The sequence below is a fragment of the Callorhinchus milii genome, unplaced genomic scaffold (assembly GCF_018977255.1).
Source record: "Callorhinchus milii isolate IMCB2004 unplaced genomic scaffold, IMCB_Cmil_1.0 Scaffold3, whole genome shotgun sequence".
NCBI lineage: Eukaryota > Metazoa > Chordata > Chondrichthyes > Chimaeriformes > Callorhinchidae > Callorhinchus > Callorhinchus milii.
In genome coordinates, this window is record NW_024704744.1 from 83,375,261 (window position 1) to 83,396,146 (window position 20,886).

Sequence of the window (20,886 nt, forward strand, 5' to 3'; positions counted from 1 at the left end):
TGCACTCATTTGTCTCTTTTCCATGCTGTTCTTTGGCAAAGAGGGTAGAAAGGTCTCCATTGCAGAACTATCTGATGGTCATTCAGAATGCTGCTGAATTTCCAGTTAATTTTTTAATATAAGATGTTTCCCTACTAATTTTCCTTGCCTAATAAGGTGAAACACCTGCCCAAGAAAACTAAAATTTTATAAGTTAACAACAATTTGCATTTACATAGTGCCCTTCACGTGGGTTAGCATCTCCAAGTAATATAAAAATTCAAATGCAAATTGGAGCCAAGGTTTAGATTCAGAACTTGAGTAGGATTTTTTTTAAATTTGTATGTAATGTAATTCATTTGCTTCATCTCCTTATACAAATAAGAACTGCTTTAATGCTACCAAGGGACTTTAGAACACTTGGGTTGAAACTCTGGTCAAAACAGTTAACCATAGTGTCTTTAAGCAATACACAATTAGAATGGGGGAAATCCCATTAGCATATATCATTGTCAAAGCCGCTCATATAACACCCACTGAAATTTCAGCCCAATTGTTTCTTTAAGTACTTTGCATGATTAAATTGCTCAAATGGCCTTCCTTCACTTCACTTAATATAAAGCCCAATTCTAAACAATTTGTGTCAATTATTGTCTGTGTATACAAGTGCATAAATGGTTGTGCAGCCGTTTTTTCAAAGGTTTATTCAATTTTGAAATTTTAAGAAACTTAATTTTCAGCTAATCATCAATGGTCTTCTGTCCTTGCACCGATTTAACACCTTTTCAGCATTTGTTTACCTTGTAACACTTTCAGACAGAAATAGACCATTGGATTATCCAACCTACCCATCCAAAAATCCTAAAATGGTTTCTATCTATTTCATAGATTGCTGTTTATGTCAAATGTGCTGGATGTTTAGCAAAATGTGGAGATATCCACAAGTTATCCCATTCTTACTTTCCAACTAAGGAGGCCAGAAGAAAAGAAATAAAGAAGGGAGGGTCCTTAAATTCCATATTTTTTAATGGTGCAAAGTTTAAAATCTGTCATTCATCATGCATCAGTTAACCTATGCCGCTGTGCATTGTTATACAGAAATCCAGCTCCAGAAAAAAATAAAGTGTTCATTTCTCTGTTTGAAGATTGAACCAAATATACAGCCAGTTGTTAAAGGAGAATGAAGGACTGCAGTTGGACCACAAAAATCTAAAAAGCTTATTGAATTGCGCCAAGCTAGAGCAAACCCGATTGGAAGCTGATTTTGCCAAATTGAAGGAGCAGTACCAACAGTTGGATATCACTTCCACTAAATTAAACAACCAATGTGAGGTGGGTGTAAGTTCTCAGAATTGTTTTAACATAGATTAACAGGGATTCAGAAGACTGCCTTTGGTGGAATTCAATCTCTTTCCTTTCCCTTCCCCTTCCCCCCACCACCACCATGTACAGTTTATAGATATAAACATTATGCTTATATCTTCCTTCAGTGGTATGTTGACAGATATTTTTCAAAAAAAGGCTAAAAACAAATTGAAAGGCATAACAAAATTTCTATAGTTCCTGCTACAGTCTCTATTTTTTTTAAAATGGAAAGCTGAATGTATTTTGCAAAGAGTGAAGGATTTTAAGTATTTGATCAACATAACCCATTGTTGTGTAAGCCTCCTGGACCTTGATTCGCAATTTATTCTTCATTTTATCTAACAAATTTAGATGTTTGTGATGAATAATGATCCTAATATTTGGTATAATGCCTTTCACATCAGGAGGATGTCTGAAAGCATTTCACAGGATATAATGTAAAGTGTAGTACATTATATCTTGTAGGCCAATGTGGCAACTCATTTGCAGGCAAGAAGGGAATAGTCCCTTATATAGGTTAGAGGCAAGTAGGACCAGACTTTAGGAAGAAATTTTAAAGTTATGCACATTAAAGGAGTATCTGATAGGCCATTCAAAATATCAAAATAAAAAATGCTAAATGTTTAGACTCAATCTTGTCACTGACATTAATCTTAGAATACCTGAGATATGTCATGGAGAAGTGGGATGCATGGAACAAGATTGTGTGCTTGCTGCTATGTGGTACCAAACCAGTCAGAAAGTTGTGGGCTCAAGCCCCACGCTGCTTTCACCTACAAATACAGTCACTACTTTACAGTGAAATCTTGGTACTATACCAAATGCAATGATTATTATTATTATTAACGTGCAAAAAGACCCTTTTCTTCCCTTAACTCCAAAAAAATGAAGACAAAGAAAGTAAGAAATTAACTTGAGGGAGAAAATTATAATGCCTTTGAAATTTATTTTATTTACAATCATCCACAAATATATCATTTGATATTTTAATTATAAACAGGGGAGGTTAATGGGAAGTAAAACAGCATTTTGATCTAGTTTCATTTTAGAATAAAAATATTTAAGTGGATTACTGACAGACCTCATGCAATGTTGCTGCTAACTATGCTAAGGTTATGTTTGTGCTGTAGTTTCCTTTGTCTCAATTTTATTCAAATTTTGACAGTGTCCTTAAGATGCCATTTATAGTTGTAGTGAATTCAATGCTTTTTTGATGATTATACTTACTAAACAGAAAATTCAGTTGGTTAATCTCTATGCCTTGTTTTTACCAAATATGGAATTTTGTACTGTAGTGCAAATCATGTTTTTAAGAAAATATGGTCTTTTCAGTCCTTTCATTTTAATTGTGCAGTTTGCAAATGTGTTATGTTACATCTTATATTGTCCTGGTTTCTTTGAAGCTTTTAAGCCAACTAAAAGGGAATCTTGAGGAAGAAAACAGACATCTACTAGACCAAATCCAGACCTTGATGTTGCAGAACAGGACATTGTTAGAACAAAGCATGGAAAGTAAAGATCTGTTCCATGTGGAGCAAAGACAATATATGTAAGTATTGGTTCAATGAGATTAAACAAATCCAGACAAATTGTTCATCTTTTTTTCTTCCCCCACTATAATGTAGAAATTAAATATTCATCAGATTAAAGTATAACATGTATTTGAAATCCATGATTTTTAATCTTATGCCTCAAGGTCTACGGAACCCTTTGAACTATTTGTTGAGGTTCAAAAGGCAAAATACTGCAGATGCTGGAAATCTGAAATAAAAACAGAAGTCGCTGGGAACACTCATCAGAACTCACGTTAACTCACTTTCCTCTCTCCAGACATGCTGCCTGACCGCCTGAGTGTTCCCAGCGACTTCTGTTTTTTTGTTTGTCAAGGTTCCTCTTTAATGGATTGAGGTCAGTTATGAGCCAAATCACAAGCTAGTTTCAATAGGAACTTTTTTTAGCAACCAAATTTCACCAGGGGAAAAAGATAAATTTGTTGTTCCTTTAGTTTTGTACAGCTGGCTTTTACTTCTGGCTGGTACTTCTATCTGTGCTCCTAGTATAGATTCTGCAGATTGAAAAATCTCTTTAGCTTCTGCTTTGAAATGCTGACAATGTTGTGTATGGCCCAAATTGTACAAATTTATTTTCTTAACAGTGGCATTTTTTCATTATGTATATTATGAATTTTTTAAACTGCAAATAACATTATGAATTCTCATATTTTGTCTTGTTCTTCATTGGAAAGTGATAAACTGAATGAACTTAGGCGACAGAAGGAAAAACTTGAAGAGAAGATTATGGATCAGTACAAATTCTATGAACCTTCACCCCCACGGAGGTATTGAATGAAATCTATTAAGAAATGCACTAGAATTAAAGAAATGTGCAACTGCTACTCATTCTACATTCCTTCACTAATAGAATCTTTGACCTGCTGGTGTAACATGAAATGGAATACTATTTATACCAAAAATATTTTTTTCATTATTACTATCAAAAATTATTGAATAAAATTAAAAATAGTGGTCCTATACTTCAATAGGTTAAATGCAAAAATGAAAATCTGGTACATGATTATGTGGACATTTGTTCCTTTTCTCCAGAAGGGGCAATTGGATTGCGATCAAGATGAAAAAGTTAATAAAGCACAAAAAGGAAGGCAACCGAGAACGCATCAAATCTCTGACAAATACTCCAACCAGATCAGAATCCAGTGATGGATTTCTTCACCTACCTCACCAAGACAGTCAAGATAGCTCTTCTGTGGGTTCTAACTCTCTTGATGACAATCAGGCCTCCAAGAAAAGCAGCAGTGAGTAACACAGACTATTTTAACTGTTCTTTTGGTTTTTACAAACAACTCCCAAATGATGGTTTTATATAACGTATGTAAACTTTGGCACATGGTTAATGAAATATTATGTGCAAGGTGTTTTATTTACCCGTTTATTGCTTATAACTTTAGTTTCTAAATACCACATCACTGCAAGACATTAGGGAACAAACTAATTAAATATCGATCTTTAAAAGGTTCATAATATTATTAATGACCTGTTTCCCACTAGGATTGAAAGAAATTCTGTTTTTATTGAAAACAGATTAAACTCTATTGAACTTTTAGTAAAGGGATGTGATTAGGTTTGCATAGTTCATCATATAGACCTTTTATAGTGGTCTATAAATCTAACATGATGGACTTTATTTTCTTAGAATTGTACTTCCTCCATAATAGGAGCAGTTCCATTCAATAGAATATACACTATTCATTGTAACATTTGTGTAGTAATCATAAGCATATAATGATCAGCTGAAACTTAGGAAGCATGTTTGTTTCTGTCTCCAGTTTCAGCATTTGTTAACTTCCATCTGTTTTCCCTCCCTCTTTTCTTTGTTTTCATTTCCCAATTTCCTTTTATATCACATGCTCTGAAATAAAAGTGGCTGCACTGAAAAGGCTGCCCTTTATGAGGAACAGACCGAAGGATAAAGACAAAATGAAGGCCCTCTACCGTCGCTCCATGTGTAAGACTCTCTGAAAGTTCAGCTTTTCAAGTGGCTGCACTAGCTTTCATCACTTAACCTATACTAACCTTCCTTACATTTCCCTTTGTTTGTACCTTTGTTCTTTTGTTCTAACATTTAAGTCAACCTGCATCATGTATGTCATTATTTCTTCATAAGAATATGCATGGGTCTATAAATAGGAATTATTTATTTAGCTACATTGTGAAACAATGCATCTCAGGAGAAATATAGAGGGAGAATCCTGAGGTGGACTGGGGGGCAGCAGTGGTTGCTATTTTCCATACTTTGAATTTAAGGAAACTAATAGATATAAACAAACTTAAATAATTTAAAAACTTGTATTTTTTTAAAGCGGACCATTTAATTTCAGAGGATTGTATTTTTCATTGCAAAATTTTAAAAGCTGAGAATGTTTCTCAGATTTCAGTTTTGTTCTGTATTCATTTTATTATCTGCATATTGTGATATTTTTTGCTGCAAAACTTTTAATCGTATCTGTGTCCTAATTGCTTAAGACTCTTACAATATCAAAAAGAAAAATGTTATATCCCTTGATTTGTACAATTTATGAAAGACATTGTAGGAACACAGAAAGGTCCATAAGACCATCAAACTTTCAACTGATCCAAGCTCCACCTATCTGCCCTCAAACCATGTCTCTAAAGCCTGATCTCTTCAAAAATGTAACCTAGGTAGTTAGTTCCCTTTACAAATTTAATTTATACTAAATGAATTTAGAGGAACAAAATTAAATCCTAGCAATACAAGAAAAGATGCTCAGGCTGTTGTATGGTTGGGAAGTTGCTATTCTATTTCAATTTGTACTGCTTGAAGTTTTGACAAACTCATGAATATCAGGAATGTATTGATATTGCTTGCTTACCAGCCTGTTTTTCAGATATTTGGTGAAATTGAAGTACAGTATAGTGTTTTGAACTTAGTTGTGGAACCCGGTCACCCTCATGCAACAATGATAATAGCCATATTTTACAATGTTAATGTTGGAGATTTGCTGATTGCTCTGGAATGTCATATTTATTTCTATTAATGACTGAATTGAGCAACACAATATTGACATTGTTACAAAGTATACTTGAATTGTGAAATTGCAGAGCTTTAGTGTTTTTTGTTATTATTGTGTTACGCAAAAACAAGTTGACGTTTAATATTTGTAACCTTTCAGGATCTCTATTTGTTTCAAATTTGAGACAATGAGATTATAAATAGATGTTTGGTCACTTATTTCATTAGTTTGACTTCCAGAATACTAACAATGTATCAAAAGTTAGTTTTGCAGATTATGGCTGAGAGTCTTATAAAAAAAATGCTTCTGGAGACTTCAGTCGCTAGACTTTCCTTTGTGGCTTCTGGGATTTTCATTCGTCTATTTTACTCTTCCATTATTTCCATTTTTCTCTTGGATTCTAAATATCAGTAGAAAAATCCTTTTTCAACAGGAATTTGTAGGATTTACCTTATTGACAGACTAGCCTAGCAGTGTGATAGATATGCATTGCAATGTTATAGTATTCCTATTTCCTACCACTAGGTGGGATGTAGAAACATTGCTGTCGGTAAGGCACTGCAAGCAAAATAATGTACATTTAAAAATTACGTAATCGATTAGCAATTACATTTACAAAGGAAAATTATAGGCCTCGAGCGATAACCATGAATTACAAAAATGTCCTCACCCAAATTATAAGGAGTGCATTAAAAAAAAATGATTTTTTTTATAGCAAAAGACAAAACTGAAACAGAATATGTATTTAAAAATAAGTTCATTTAAAGAGAACTTCTGCTTTGAGGTTTGTTTGATCTAAACAAGTCGACTGGAAACTCGTGCAACGCTTTGCTCGGGTTTTATTTCATAAACTGAATTCAATGTGAATTCAGAATCCCACTTCAATTCAAAATCTGGAATCCTTATCAGTGATCGAAGTTAAATATTCTCCGGAAAAAAAAAAAGCCCTACACCATAACCTCTGCCATGGCTTATATCTAAATATGTACCTTGAAGAAATGAATAGTTTGGATTTTTTTTGCAAAACCTAACAACCCACAGCCACTCCGGGCAGCAGAGGTATTCCTGCAAACGTGGAGTGTTCTTCTTAAACTTGGATTGCATTGCATTGCATTGCATTGCAGCATCGAGTTGGTTGTCACTGCCATCGGTTTAACTTTTTTTTAAAAAAAAACCAAAATGTGAAGATCGCACTGTTTACCGTCTGAGGTGTCACAACGTGCGAGTCTGACAACAACAACAACAACAACAACAACACAATATGCTGCAAACCCGGTCGCCTGCGAGTGGGGAAGGCGCTGGAGTACGTCTGCGCAGTAGAGCGGTTGTCGCCATTACTTGGAGAGTGTTTTGTCGATAGAACTGTTGCCGCCGCCGCCGCCGCTGCACCACCGGCCTCGGCCACCGGCACCGACACCCGGAGACGCCGAGGGGGAGGGAACCCCCACCCACCGGTCTCGGGGAGGGAGGGAGGGAGGGAGGGAGCGTCGCTCTCACCGCGGACGGGAACACAGGGTCAGGGCGAGAGGGAGCGGCCGTCACTACAGAGGAGGAGGAAAACAAAACAAAATAAAGCAGCAGCGGCGAGTTCAGCGGCCGAGAGGGGAGAGGACAGGGGGAGAGGAGAGGACAGGGGGAGAGAGAGGACAGGGGGAGAGAGAGGGGACAGGGGGAGAGAGAGGGGACAGGGGGGGAGAGAGAGGACAGGGGGGAGAGAGGGGACAGGGGGAGAGAGGGGACAGGGGGGAGAGAGAGGACAGGGGGGGAGGGGAGAAGACAGGGGGAGAGGGGGAGGACAGGGGGAGGAGAGAGGGGACAGGGGGAGGGGAGAGAGGACAGGGGAGAGGGGGAGAGGACAGGGGGGGAGGGAGAGAGGGACAGGGGGAGGGGGAGAGAGGACAGGGGGGAGGGGGACAGGGGACAGGGGGGAGGGGGAGAGAGGACAGGGGGGGAGAGGGGACAGGGGGGAGGGGAGAGAGGGGAGGGGAGGGGAAGCGAGGAGGGGGGGAGAGAGGAAGAGGGGAGAAGAGAGAGGAGGGGGTGAGGAGAGGAGAGGAGGGGGGGGGGGAGAGGAGGAGGGGGGGGAGAGGAGGGAGGAGAGGAGGGGGTGAGGAGAGGAGAGGAGGGGGGGGGAGAGGAGCAGGGTCTCCGCGATGGACCCCAGGATCTCCTGGTTTCAGCCCGAGCAGCTCGGACCCGCAAACGCTCTGTGGATGCAAATCTGGGAAACCACTCAGGGGCTGAGGAACATCCACTGCGCCGCCGAGAGAGGCGGCGGCGACCGAGCGGGACCGGGACCGGGACCAGGACCAGGACCGGGGACCGGGGACCGGTGCGGACAGGGGGATGTCTCCCCCCCGGAGCCCGGGGACAGCAACTGCAACTTCCAGCGGCCGAGGAGCCTCCCCGACAGCAGGGACAGCGGCTCAGGGAACAAGCAGAAGGGGGGCAACAAGGCCAGCACTTTCGGATTCAATTACAGCCTCCTGTCCGGGAGGGGCGACCGCAACGGGACTCCGTGGAAGAAGCGGGACTACAGCGAGGGGGTGGAGGGGCTGCACCAGGAAATGGTGGACTTCTACCACTACATGTCGCCTCGACGCGAGGAGGAGAAGATGCGGATGGAGGTGGTCGCTCGGATCGAGAGCGTCATCAAAGGACTGTGGCCCAGTGCCGACGTGCAGATATTCGGCAGCTTCAGCACCGGCCTGTACCTGCCCACCAGCGACATCGACTTCGTGGTGTTCGGGAAGTGGAAGGCTCCGCCCCTGTGGATCGTCGAGGAGGCGCTCCGGAGGCACGGCGTGGCCGCCGAGAACTCCGTGAAGATCCTGGACAAGGCCACCGTGCCCATCATCAAACTGGTGGACTCCTGCACCGAAGTCAAAGTGGACATCAGCTTCAACGTGCAAAACGGGGTGAGAGCCACTCGGCTGATCAAGGATTTCATCCAAACCTACCCGGCGCTGCCGTACCTGGTCCTGGTGCTGAAGCAGTTCCTGCTGCAGAGGGACCTGAACGAGGTGTTCACGGGTGGGATCAGCTCTTACAGTCTTTTTCTCATGGCCGTGAGCTTCCTCCAGTTGCACCCCCGGAAGGACGCCTGCGACCCCGGCGCGAACCTCGGAGTACTTTTGATTGAATTCTTCGAACTGTACGGCAGACACTTCAATTATCTCAGGACAGGCATTCGGATAAAGCACGGGGGCTCCTACGTGGCGAGGGAAAACCTTCAAAGGGATACGGCCGAGGGATACAGACCGTCGATGCTGTGCATCGAAGACCCACTGCAGGAAGAAAATGTTGGTAGGAAGTCGTACGCTGCAATGCAGGTGAAGCAAGCCTTTGATTATAGCTATGTTGTTTTAAGTCATGCTGTCTCTCCCATTGCAAAGTATTATCCTAACAAGGAATGTGTTAGTATTTTGGGCCGAATAATCCAAATAACCCAAGAAGTTGCAGACTATAGAGACTGGATACACCAGAAGTGGAGTCCGCAGAGCAGTAATGATGTTGCGTTGAATGGGAATGAGATAACTTTAGTGGTAGACCCACAGCAGTTGGACAAATGCAACAACAATGTTTCCAAAGAGAATTCCGATGTAGTCCAGTCAAAATGCAGGAGTTTTGAAGCTTATCTTAACGAATGCCCCTCTAACCCAACGGTTGATCTGTTGTTTGTAGCCTCTTCCACTTTATCCAGTTCAAGTGATGTAGATTCAGATGGAACACCTTCCATATCAACCAAACAATTTGCCAATCGCCAGTCCAATACAAACCAATCAGCACAAGAAGTAAGAACTGTATCTTCTCAGTCAAGTTCCACCAATTCAATAAGGAGCACTAAGAAAACTCAATGTGGTGCAGCAATAACGTTTCATTCCTCTATCAAAGGCTTCCATGGACAACAGAACTCTGGTCATGTTGGAAGAATATCAAACAAACAGAATTCAGGCAAGAAACCACACCCACAGTACCAGTCTGGCAAGAAGAGGAGACACAAGAAAGACTCTGTTCCAGCAGACTTGTTTCAGTAATCTGCATTTGAGTTAGTTGCAGTTTATTCATTGAATCCCATATGGTACACAAGACTGATCGTACTAGATGGGATCTGCTCAATCTTTCTGAGAGGATGGATACTTTTTTCCAGTTTGTACAGAAATGATCGTGCGTTACTTGTTTTTATAAATATTAATTTCTTTTATGGTGCCCGTGCATTTCAAGAATTACCTGTTTGGAGCACTGTTGCCTCTGGTTGAGAAGGTTAAGGGTTTGAATACCACAGCAGGTCTCCAGTTCACCATGTAGGCAGATGCTCAGTGAAATACAATGGTAGTGCTGCATTATCAGAGATGCCGTCCTTTGGATAAGGAGTTAAACTGACAGATTCAGGTAGAGGTTAAAAGATCCTTTTGCACTATTTCCTGGCCGATATTCCTCTCTCATCCAAATTCACCAAAAAATAATCAATTGTCAAAATAAACATTGTTGTTTATGGGGTGGTGTTTCTTCAGATTAGCTAGTGTATTTGCCTGTGTAATTCCAAACACCCCAAGGTAACTCAGTTTACTTTGAAATGTTTTGACGTGATATCTGTTATCGAATACAACCATTTCTAAGATGGAATTGATGCACAAAAAATTCCACAAATGAAAATTATGAAGAATGTTCGTCAGCAAAGTGTATCAGAGGATCTTAAAATTGTTGAAATATTCTACCGCCTTGATTTTTAGGGAAATCTAAACAAATGTTTACATATTTTTACATAAACATTTTTATGTATATATAGATGAGGGTGAATCAGCGTTTGCATTAGTAAACTTGTGAGTTTTGGTAATTTTTTCACATTCCTATCAAATGTTTGAAAGTGGTTTCAATATTTTCTTATTTGTCTTACCAATGACAAATAATTGAGCTTGTTTTTTAATGATTTTTTTTTAAAAAGTGGATCAAATTATGAAATGCCGAGAGAATAGTTCAGCCTTACAATCGTATTTATAATTTCCCCGCCCCAAGAAATGGCAGCTTCTAAATTAAGTGAGAAAATTCCAGCTGTTTTTTAAGTTTTAATTTTTAATGCATGACCTTTATTGAACAAAGGCCCTGTTGTCGTGCTTGTATTGAGAGACCACATGTTGCTGAGAGAAATGCTTTACAATCCTCGCAGGAACAGTTAATATAACTTTATTTTTTAATTAGCACTGAAATTGGATTCTGAATACAGCTGTTCCATTTTTTTTAAAAGATCATCACAATGTTCCAAAACTGAGCACAGGCACAATATGATAGATTTATTGTTCCAATGTGTAAGATGCCTTTTTGGGGAAAATAAAATAATTGAGAGGTGTGAGCAAATTTAAACATCAATCTTAAGCATTGAAAATACCAGAAATGAAGTGAAACTTGCAAACTTTTTTTCAAAACCTTCCCTAAGTTTTGAAATTGAAACTTGAAAAATACAATTCTTGCTAATCATGGTTTGCAGCTAGCAAAAGGATGGATAAAAATGTACAGCAAAAGTTTGTGAACAGTTATTCTATCATTGAATCATGAAAAACCGTCAGTATCTTGAATGGTAGTCTATGTAGTATGTAGAAACCAGTCTTAACTAAAAAAAACAAGGTAACAATTTGGTGGAATATAAGTTGTTTTAGAAAGCACCGTAGAGTAGTCGAGGGAATAAAGGAAAATAAATCTTAATAATAAATTGTATCATACTTTGTTTAATTGGTACTGCACTTTTATACCAAGCGAGCAGTTAACATTTTGTCATGGACAATCAGTCACAAGTGATGGTAGTTATAAATTTGATCTAGGCATAATATCAGGAGTGTGGAAGAGTAAAATTGATGTTGGTTATTACAGATAGTTTCTTAAAGTTGTGAATACTGTCTTCATTTTTAAAAAAATAAAATCTATGAATAAAAAGTGCCCACATACAATATTCAAAGTAAACCTTGCAATATTACAATTTTAGGCAGCCTACAATTTGTTTAACCATGTTTCTATGGGCCAATTTCTAAAATAAATACAAAACCAAATCTAAATATTTACAATGCTAGCCTTATTTTTCTTTTCTATTTTTCCTTTTATATTGAGTTTTCAACTTCTGGTTTTGTAAGCTCTTCTAAGCTTAATTAAAATTATTTTCTTTCACTTTCATACCTATTCTGACCCTTCCAAATCAGAAAATATGAGGTCCGAACAAATAAGAAAATTTGGTAACAGAAAAATCGTATACAGATGACTTAAAACAATAAAGTGTTAAATAGTTTCCAATTCCACGAAAAAATAAATGATCAAAATGTATTGTTTGTAATAGTATGGATACGGTTGAAGAGGTTTTGTGTTGTTGGCCAGTCAGTTTATTAATGTTAACTGTTTTTTTGATTCTTCATACTTTTCACTTTTTGATCATATCATGGTATGTCTACATTCTAAAGCAGTTAAATGATTACATCTTGGCCTGACAAAACTCTTCATTCACAGATTTGTTTTGTTGCCTTAATGTGTTAGTATCCCCTTCCATTTATCCCTTAACAGCTTTCCTACTGGCAACAGTCCCTTGGCTTTAACCCATTGTGCTTTTAATTAGCGGTGAAAGCATGGTACTCCTTCCTGTCCTGTATATTGGGAACAAAAATTGCATCTGAACTGTATAGGAACCATTTTGTGAAGTATTTTTGATTAAAAATATTTCAAGTTAATCGTCTTATGAGTACATGGACGACCTGATAGGTGCAGCCTCAAATTTACCTGAATGTTCTAAAACAAATGTGGAATACTATGTGTGTTGAAGGAAGATTATAGTACTTTGAACATGCTAATTCATTTGCTTTCACTTCCATCCCAGCCATGAATGATCTGCTGCAGTCCTTGGTCTCAGCAGGAGCCCAATGGTCAGGCAGTTCTGAAAATTTGGAGGGGCATAATGAGGTGCCTGGCGGGCAGAGGAGAACAGAACTGAGGTCCATGGCCTTTTCCACAACCGCTATCAACCTAGCTGCGGCAAACTCTTCTGGCTTCAGATCCAAGCAGAAACTTAAGCATAAAGGTATAACTTTGCTGCATTTGGAGTGAATTATTAGACCTCCGAGCAGGCTATGGTTGAAAATATCTTATCCTTTTTCTTACAAGTAAAAACAAATAATTTGGGATGTGAGCACTTCATCAAAGGCATGCTCTGGATTTTTTTTGCTAAATCCTCCATCCGTTTCTAACGTTACATTTCTGAAGCTGCCTTTCACTGAGACCTATGGACCGCAAGTATTATTTATACACTGCTATAGCAACCAACAGCATGGGACCATTTGATGCATTCCATCACATTGAAAACCTGCTGTTTAATTATTGTGTATGGCCCTGAATCTGTTATTCTTTAGCTAAAAATTTTTGAATTTGTATGCTTCCCGTAACCAAAGTTGTTTCCAAATTTTGATTTATAAAAAAAACTTTTTGTTAATAAATAAGGTAATGTACAGAACTGTTCAAACATGCGACACCTACTGTAGAAGCCTAGGAAAAGAAGTCTTAATCAAATTTTCAAGTGCATTGTTGATCAATAGAAAATGTGTGTAAGTTTATTATTGACGTTAAATTCCCCAATTTATTTTTAATAAAAAAATCTTTTCAGGTTAGTCTGATTTTATTTTAATAGAGTTAATGGCTTTAGTTCCAGAATTATTGTTGTAGTGATTCTTTTGCTTCTTCCTCCCTTTCCGCCCCCAACACCGCCGCCCAATACACCTGCAGTCAGGCTCTTATCCCACCGGGAGGTGGGAAGAGGGTAATTATTTGCAGCCAGATACACTTCAAAAGCTTGTGTCAAAGAGAACATCATTGGGGCTACTTTTTAAACTTAAGTTAGAGATCCTGAAACTTTGGGATTTTACACAAGTACAGAAAAAACAATCGAAAGGTACAAATGGAACATAGTGTGCCAAGAATAGAGAGCCAAAGAATAAAGAGCCAAATTGTACGGATGATCGAGTTACAACAGTTATCTGTTGCAAATCTAACATATCCTCCCATAAATACATTCATCAGCTAATAAGAGGTGTATTCAGGTACTAAGGGGGAGCGATCCTTCTGACAATGCATTCATATTTTGCAAAAAAGTGGACATCCCAAAAAAGGGAGTGGAAGAGGTCGTGGTGATCGAGCTCGCGAGTTCAGGACTGAACTACTAAACATTCCATTAGACATTATTGGCTGAACGCCTGGTGGCTGTTATTGACCTCGCGGAGGTTTGCATCCACTTTGTTTTTCAACCTTGTTCCTGAGGTGCACCTTTCATGGTCAGAAAAATGCTCTCAGTTCCCAGGAAATATTTGAAACATATTTTAGTTGTGCTGCAGCATTTTTATGTTTGGATGTTTTTAGACAATTATTCGTCAATTTTTCTTTGGGGGATTACTGGGATATCTATCCAATGATCCTGTCACCATCTTTAATACTTCCTTAGCTAAGTGGTTAGTGCAGCTGCCTCACAAGCTAGAGGGCCCAGGTTTGATTCCCGAGGCAAGAAACTTGAGGCAAAATTCGTTACTTCACACACCTTTGTCTGCCAAGCAATAAGTTGGAACCCAATTGTTAGTTGATTGTCGGATCGCTTTCCAAAGGTAATAATCCCACCAAAAAATAACTCCTTCATTGCATTCCAGGATGATGTCTCTTATTTCCCTACCTTATTCCTGATACTAAGGTGAGACATCCTTTGGATGAGACTTTAAACCAAGGTCCTGTTTGCCTGTCCAGGTGGACATTAAACGTTCATATGTTACTATTTGAAAGGAGAAAGGAGTTTCTCCCAGTGTTCTGACCAACAATTCCCCCAAATGAAACTGGTTATTAACTCCAGGGCTGTTTGTGGCATATTGCTTTGTGCAAATTGACTGCCACGCTCACCCAAGAAAATACAGTCACACCACAGTATATCCTGTGAAGCGCTTTGAGATGCCTCGATGTGCTAAGGTACTATATCAAATGCAAGTATATGTAGTACCAATTTTCACATTTAGAGACTCCATTTTGATTACAAGGAGATTGGCAAGCTATAACTTTGAATTAAACATTTATTAGCTGCAGTTTCCGTGATCACAAGGAGTATGGATTCCATTTAAGGAAATGACTACTGTTACTAAAGGTGATCATATGCAAAAACAGATAATTGTAATGAGTATACTACGGTACTTTGGGAAATTTGGCATCCTAATGAACAGTAATAAACTTCTAATGGATCATTCCAGTTCAATTGTTTGAAGTCCAGGATTTGTACATGGGTCTTTGTGAAAAATGAAACGTTAAATATTTAACTCAAAGTTACAGCTTGCCAGCTTGCACTCAAATTTGTACCGACAGAAAATGTTATCAGGGCCTTTACCACACAGCTGGTTGCAGAATTGTTTTTTCTGATACCTGAGTAGCTTGTTTACTTGCTTTTCAGCCAAGAAACTGGGTTCGATTTCCACGCAGAGCAAAACACTGGGCAAGTTTCCTTACACCACATACCTCTGTTTGCCTAGCAGTAAATACAAAACCCAAGTGTTAGTCGGGGTAATAATCCCTTCAAAAATATAAATAATAATAATAATTTGTCACTCAATCCACTATTTGTGGGACACTGCTATGCCCAATTGGCTGTCGCATTTTGTCCACCAAATAGAATCGATTCACTTTAAAGTATATTCTGTGAAGCTTTTTAAGGCATCTTTGAAGGTGTAAAAGGGCACTATATCAAATGCCAGAATTATTATAAGGAAAACTTATGTGGGGAACAACAAAGAAAGGAAAATTAAGAAAATGTCTACAGGAAAAATTCTCTTTCCTCAACCCCAAGCCATGCTCTCAGATTCTGAAACCTCAGTTTGTTGTTTTGTTATGGTATTGTTACTTTAGCAAGAAATTCTACAGTTGTGTTTAAGAACATAGGAAAGCAGGAACAGGAGAAGATGGACCATTCAGTCCATCAAGTTGATTGTTTAATTAGCAATTTAATTTAATTTCTCTTTGACCGTGCCTTCAGCTCCCCTCTCGACTCTCTTCCTCCTCCTCGCTCCCTCCCTTCCCTCCCCTCACCCTGACCATTTCCCCCCTCCTCTCTCCCTCCCTTCCCTCCCCTCACCCTGACCATTTCCCCCCTGCTCGGGTCATGACCCAACTGTGCAGCGCCTTGGGACGTCCTCCTGACGTGAAAGGCGCTCTATAAATGGAATCTTGTTGTTGTTGTTGTTGTAATTGACTCTTGACAAATCTTCTAATCCCAATGCCTCCCCTTCATCATAACTCTTTAATACCCTGGCTTCCCCAGTATCTGTGTCTCGCTTTTAAACATCCCTATTGATTCTGTCTCTCCAGGGTGCTTCCCAACAATCCCTGACTTCCAGCCACTAAAATTAATTCTTCCTTTCCTCCTCTATCTCAGATTTTGAAGTATTAGCTCTGTCCAGCAACATTAAGGAAAACTAACATGAACTTGTTGTTATATCAAGATGGTTGAACAGGAAGCTTGTATACAGTACTGACTTTACCCCAGCTGGACTCTGTACACATCTAGTTATACAGTACTGCAGTGGAGACTTGTTGGTATTAGAGTTAGTAAAATAGAGGGCAATTGAAATGATACTTGGCGTAAGACATCTGACCTACAAGGGAAGGATATTAAAACTGGAAATATTTACTCCTGACGTGAAAGGCGCTCAGAAGGAAAGAACAGAAGGGAGATTTGATTGAAGTGCTCCTAGATTCTAAATAACATAATAATCCTTGCATTTAATATAGCACCTTATCACGTTGTTGAGACATCTCAAAGTGGTTCACAGGATATACTGTAAAGTGCATTGACTGTATTTTTGGGGCAAAACGCGGTAGCCAATTGCCCACAGCAATGTCCCACAAACATTCACACAAACATCAAATAATAATAGTTATAAATATTTTTGTAAACCAACATAAACACAAACATAAAGCACATTTTAATGATACATTTGACTTTATCCCAAACTATGCAGCAAGGAGTACAGACCCAAGCTTAGAAGAGAGAAGCTATGCAGACTTTAAATACAGCTATTTTGACCAGAGTGAACATATGGAACAGACTGCCCTAGGATATACTAGAGGCAAGTAATGTTGGAAAAGTCAAGAAGGGAACTGCCAAGATGTTAATGAAGCAAGCAAGATTGATATAAGAAATAAGAGTACAGTATTTAACAAACTGACTTTTCCTAATTCTACAATGGTAGGAAACTAATTGTTTGGAAAATCATAAGAAAACCTCCATTTTACTACATCATGATATGGAGTTTGAGGTTCCAAAGTTCTGTGTTACCAGGGACCCAACTGGATAATTTTACAATAATCGAAAACAAGTGGCTTTAAAATGAGCTTTAGTTGAAACAAAGTTTAGACTGCCATTTTAATAATAATAATCCTTACATTTGATATAGCGGCTTATCACGTCATTAAATCATCTCAAAACGCATCACGGAATATATTGTAAAGTGAATTGGCTGTATCTCGTGAGTCACACCCAGCAGCGTCCCACAAACGGTCGTGGATTGATTGACCAAATTTTGTTTCATTTTTGGAGGGGTTATACAACCAGATTCCTACTTACTGCTGGGTGAACAGAGGCGTGTGGAATAAGGAAACTTGCCTAAGGTTTCACCCCTGGACTCTAACCCGGGTCCTCTCCCTTGCGAGGCGAGCACACTAACCACTACACTATGGAATTCCACAATTTTTTGTTATAAAAATATTAATTTTGTTGGTTTCACTGAAAATGTTATCATTTTTAGGTGTTACGTCGCATGAAGACTTATTATCCCATAGAAGCAACCTTGACGATTGCCGCACCGGATCAAGAAGTCAAGGTAAATATCTTAAAACCTTAGCCACAGATTCAGATGGTGTCATTTAGAATAATAATAATCCTTGCATTTGATATAGCGCTTTTCATGTCTTCAAGAATATGTTGGCATTGCATTGTGCACTGTGCATAAACAATGGAAATGTTTAATGTTTACTTCCTGTGGCACTATTACTGAAACATTTTTGTTTCTGAAATTCATTCATTGCTCTTATTTATCTGCTACATTGCTTTGCTCAGCATTTGTGAAGTTTTCTATTTTCGTTTGCAACATACTTCTATTTCTACTAATGGTGCATGCATTATAAACCATTTTGCATATCTCCATTCTGATTTGAAAGTGGCATTCAGAGCACGGAGCTTCAACTTTGTCATGGCAGTATTAACATTATTCTTTATGAATCTAAGGAATTAATCTAATGGGGGGGGAGTCCTTTTTTTAAAAAAAATAGCTGGGAACCTGCTCCTGATCTCTAACCAGTGACCTATATATCAGTAGGCAAGATGGACAAGTGGTCCACTTCAGCCTGAATTTACTAAACATGTTGCTAACCTGCAGCAGATATAAGGTCTATGTCATATATTCTAAATATGATGATCTTAAATTTGTTTGATGTTATGAATTAAGATAACCTTTTAAATAAATATGTATCACTTCTATAAGCATGATAAGAACAAACATGTTAACCTTTAATACTAGCTGCAATACTGATGCCTGTTTCTTATTAAATGTACTAATATTTGTCTCTATTTGGGCAAGAAGGGTTACAAGATAATTATTATGGAAACACTCCAGCTCCTTCTGTTCTTGGCAGCTCTACAATGTGCAGAGTGCCTTGTCACATTTGTTGTAAGTCACATTATCACAACCATCTTTCCTGTATGTTAAAAACCTGTTTGGCATGAAATAACCCATTTTCACTAACTAACTATTACTTTTGCCCTCAAAGGACTAATGTTTTACTTCTGTTCTTGTCTGCTCCCTTATGTTTCTGTTTATCTGCTTTTCCTGTAGTGATGTGTCCCAAAGTGTCAAATTGGACTGCCTCGAAAATTCTTGGCTTTCTGATCTGTAAGACACAACTCTTTTCTGACTCTGGGCATGTTCAGCCTGTGGCACACTGCATGTATTCCTCCCTCAGCTCTTGCTCTGGTCAGAAGGTAAAGTGCCATCTGCTCAGTTTTACTTCATGTTGTTTCCCAATTTTCCATTCAGCTTCCAGACCAACCAGCCTTGATAGTAGCAGGACATCCAGTAGCAATAACAATAATAATGCCCACGATGTAAAAGGTATGCCACGGCTGATTTTTTTTACATTTCCATTTTTAATGCTGGTTATGCATGATATCTTTCTTGATTGTTCTTGAGACTGTGTGCAGAAAATGCAGTGAATATTATCTAAGCTGAGCATTTTTATTGCATGATTCAGAATATTTTCATGGGTGCTATAATTCAAACATTAATTGAAATGGACAGAAAAATGCTCCGCATTTCTTCTGCCTGATTTCATGCCTCTTTCCAGAAGTGGAGCACCATCCATCTGAAACTGTTTCATCAGAAACTGTTTTCATTAATATTTCATTCCTGCTTTCTGTTGTATTCTGTATTAGAACTCAATCATTTTTTTAATGTGACTTATTTTCCCCAAAGGTTAAAAAAAATGCCTATTACCTATTTTTTTCATAATAAAAATGTATTGCTCTTTGTATTTAAAACTGAAACATTTCAGCCCAATTCAACAGATGTTGTTGTGTTGGATACCAGTGCCTACATTTTTTTCATTCAGTTTACCGAGGAATGTCGAATGCTTGTAGTACTTGCTTCCTTCTCCATGCTTAGCAGCATTTCATAGATGTAGATGTAGTGCTAGATGTAGTTAGGGTTTAGGATGTTAATATATTTTACCTCTAAGCAGGTGCGATTAATGGCAACCGCAGTAGGTCCCAAAGCCACAGCAGTGAAGAATATGGTCTGATTCACGACCATCAAGTGTCCTCAAGCAGTAGCACTCCAACCCAGAGTGCTGGTCATCATGCAAAATGTTTGGAAAAATACAGCCCATCCCTCCAACAGAAAGAATCTAGGATGGATGATACCAAACGTCATTCTCGACAGAGAAGTAAAACTACATCTCCGGGAAGTGAAGTGGTCACCTTGCAACAGTTTCTGGAGGAAAGTAACATAAACCCATCCTCACAGGTTAGTCTGAAGGGAATTCTAACAATCAGTCGCATCTGCTCCTGAGCCTTCGAGCCCATCAGGAATCAACCGCCAAACCAACAATCAGCAACATTGGGGGTTGAAAAAGCATTTGTAGGGAAAAGGATAGGGTAAATGATACCTTACACTAGAAAACACACTTGTCCTGCTGGGTACTTAATGTGCATTATGCTGGCTTGTAAGTACTAAGCTGCCACCTAAGATCACCTTAGAGCCAAGTTCTTTCAAATCAGTGTAATGTATATAGGGATTTTTCAACTTTTATGTAAATAGACTAAGTAACTAAATTACGCTATTGTACTGTATTGTACCTCTTCAACCTCCCCTCCCCGCATGGAGGGTGCTATATAAGTGCGAGTTGTTGTTGTATAGCATGTCATATTGATGATCAGCGTGACATAATAATGAATAATATATATCTTAATAAATAATGTTCTTTATCTCTTTTGCAAATATATTTGCATATTACAGTACTACACATAAAAACAGGGTCATCACAAGTGCTTTTCCAGAGGTAATAATCCCTTCAAATAAACAAACTTAAATAATAATTTGGTCACTCAATCCACAACTGTTTGTGGGACACTGATGTGTGCAATTGGCTGTTGCGTTTTGCCCACAAAATATACAGCCAGCTCGCTTTACAGTATATTCTGTGAAGTGCTTTGAGACTTCTCGAAGATGTAATAAGGTGTTATATTAAATCCAAGGATTTTTTTAAAGTTATTAATCTTTGAAAATAAAGACATGTGCTTTTACATTTCTATGCTGTGTGCAAATCAACGAAAATTACATTAAAATTTTTTGTAAACAATTAAAATATGTAAGATAATTCTTAAAGATTTATCCCACATATTGGAAAGGTGGTACAGATCTTGATTGACAATCCAGGGCAAAAAAAATAAC

At 38.6% G+C, this 20,886-nt stretch overlaps 2 protein-coding genes across 9 annotated transcripts in view; both read left to right on the forward strand.

The window, feature by feature from the left end:
- The window catches only part of LOC103177968 (girdin), an 84,919-nt gene that overhangs the window by 56,992 nt on the left and 7,041 nt on the right, over positions 1–20,886 (forward strand). For 2 of the 8 annotated variants that reach the window (XM_007892393.2, XM_007892396.2), the window contains exons 22-31: positions 1,125–1,311; positions 2,748–2,893; positions 3,590–3,682; positions 3,948–4,156; positions 4,783–4,866; positions 12,747–12,947; positions 17,689–17,763; positions 18,520–18,609; positions 18,976–19,050; positions 19,673–19,959. In XM_007892393.2, the coding sequence (XP_007890584.2) occupies positions 1,125–1,311; positions 2,748–2,893; positions 3,590–3,682; positions 3,948–4,156; positions 4,783–4,866; positions 12,747–12,947; positions 17,689–17,763; positions 18,520–18,609; positions 18,976–19,050; positions 19,673–19,959 (1,447 nt within the window). The remainder of the gene's footprint in view (positions 1–1,124; positions 1,312–2,747; positions 2,894–3,589; positions 3,683–3,947; positions 4,157–4,782; positions 4,867–12,746; positions 12,948–17,688; positions 17,764–18,519; positions 18,610–18,975; positions 19,051–19,672; positions 19,960–20,886) is intronic. The other 6 variants (XM_007892394.2, XM_007892395.2, XM_007892397.2 and 3 more) reach the window with 6 other exon arrangements.
- LOC103177967 (terminal nucleotidyltransferase 4B-like) lies at positions 8,047–12,751 on the forward strand. The gene has a single exon (XM_042332713.1). The coding sequence runs from the start codon at positions 8,047–8,049 to the stop codon at positions 9,928–9,930; it is 1,884 nt and encodes a 627-aa protein (XP_042188647.1). The 3' UTR covers positions 9,931–12,751.

Coding starts and splice junctions, on each gene's coding strand:
- LOC103177967 (XM_042332713.1), top strand. CDS start 8,047: ATGGACCCCAGGATCTCCTGGTTTCAGCCCGAGCAGCTCGGACCCGCA.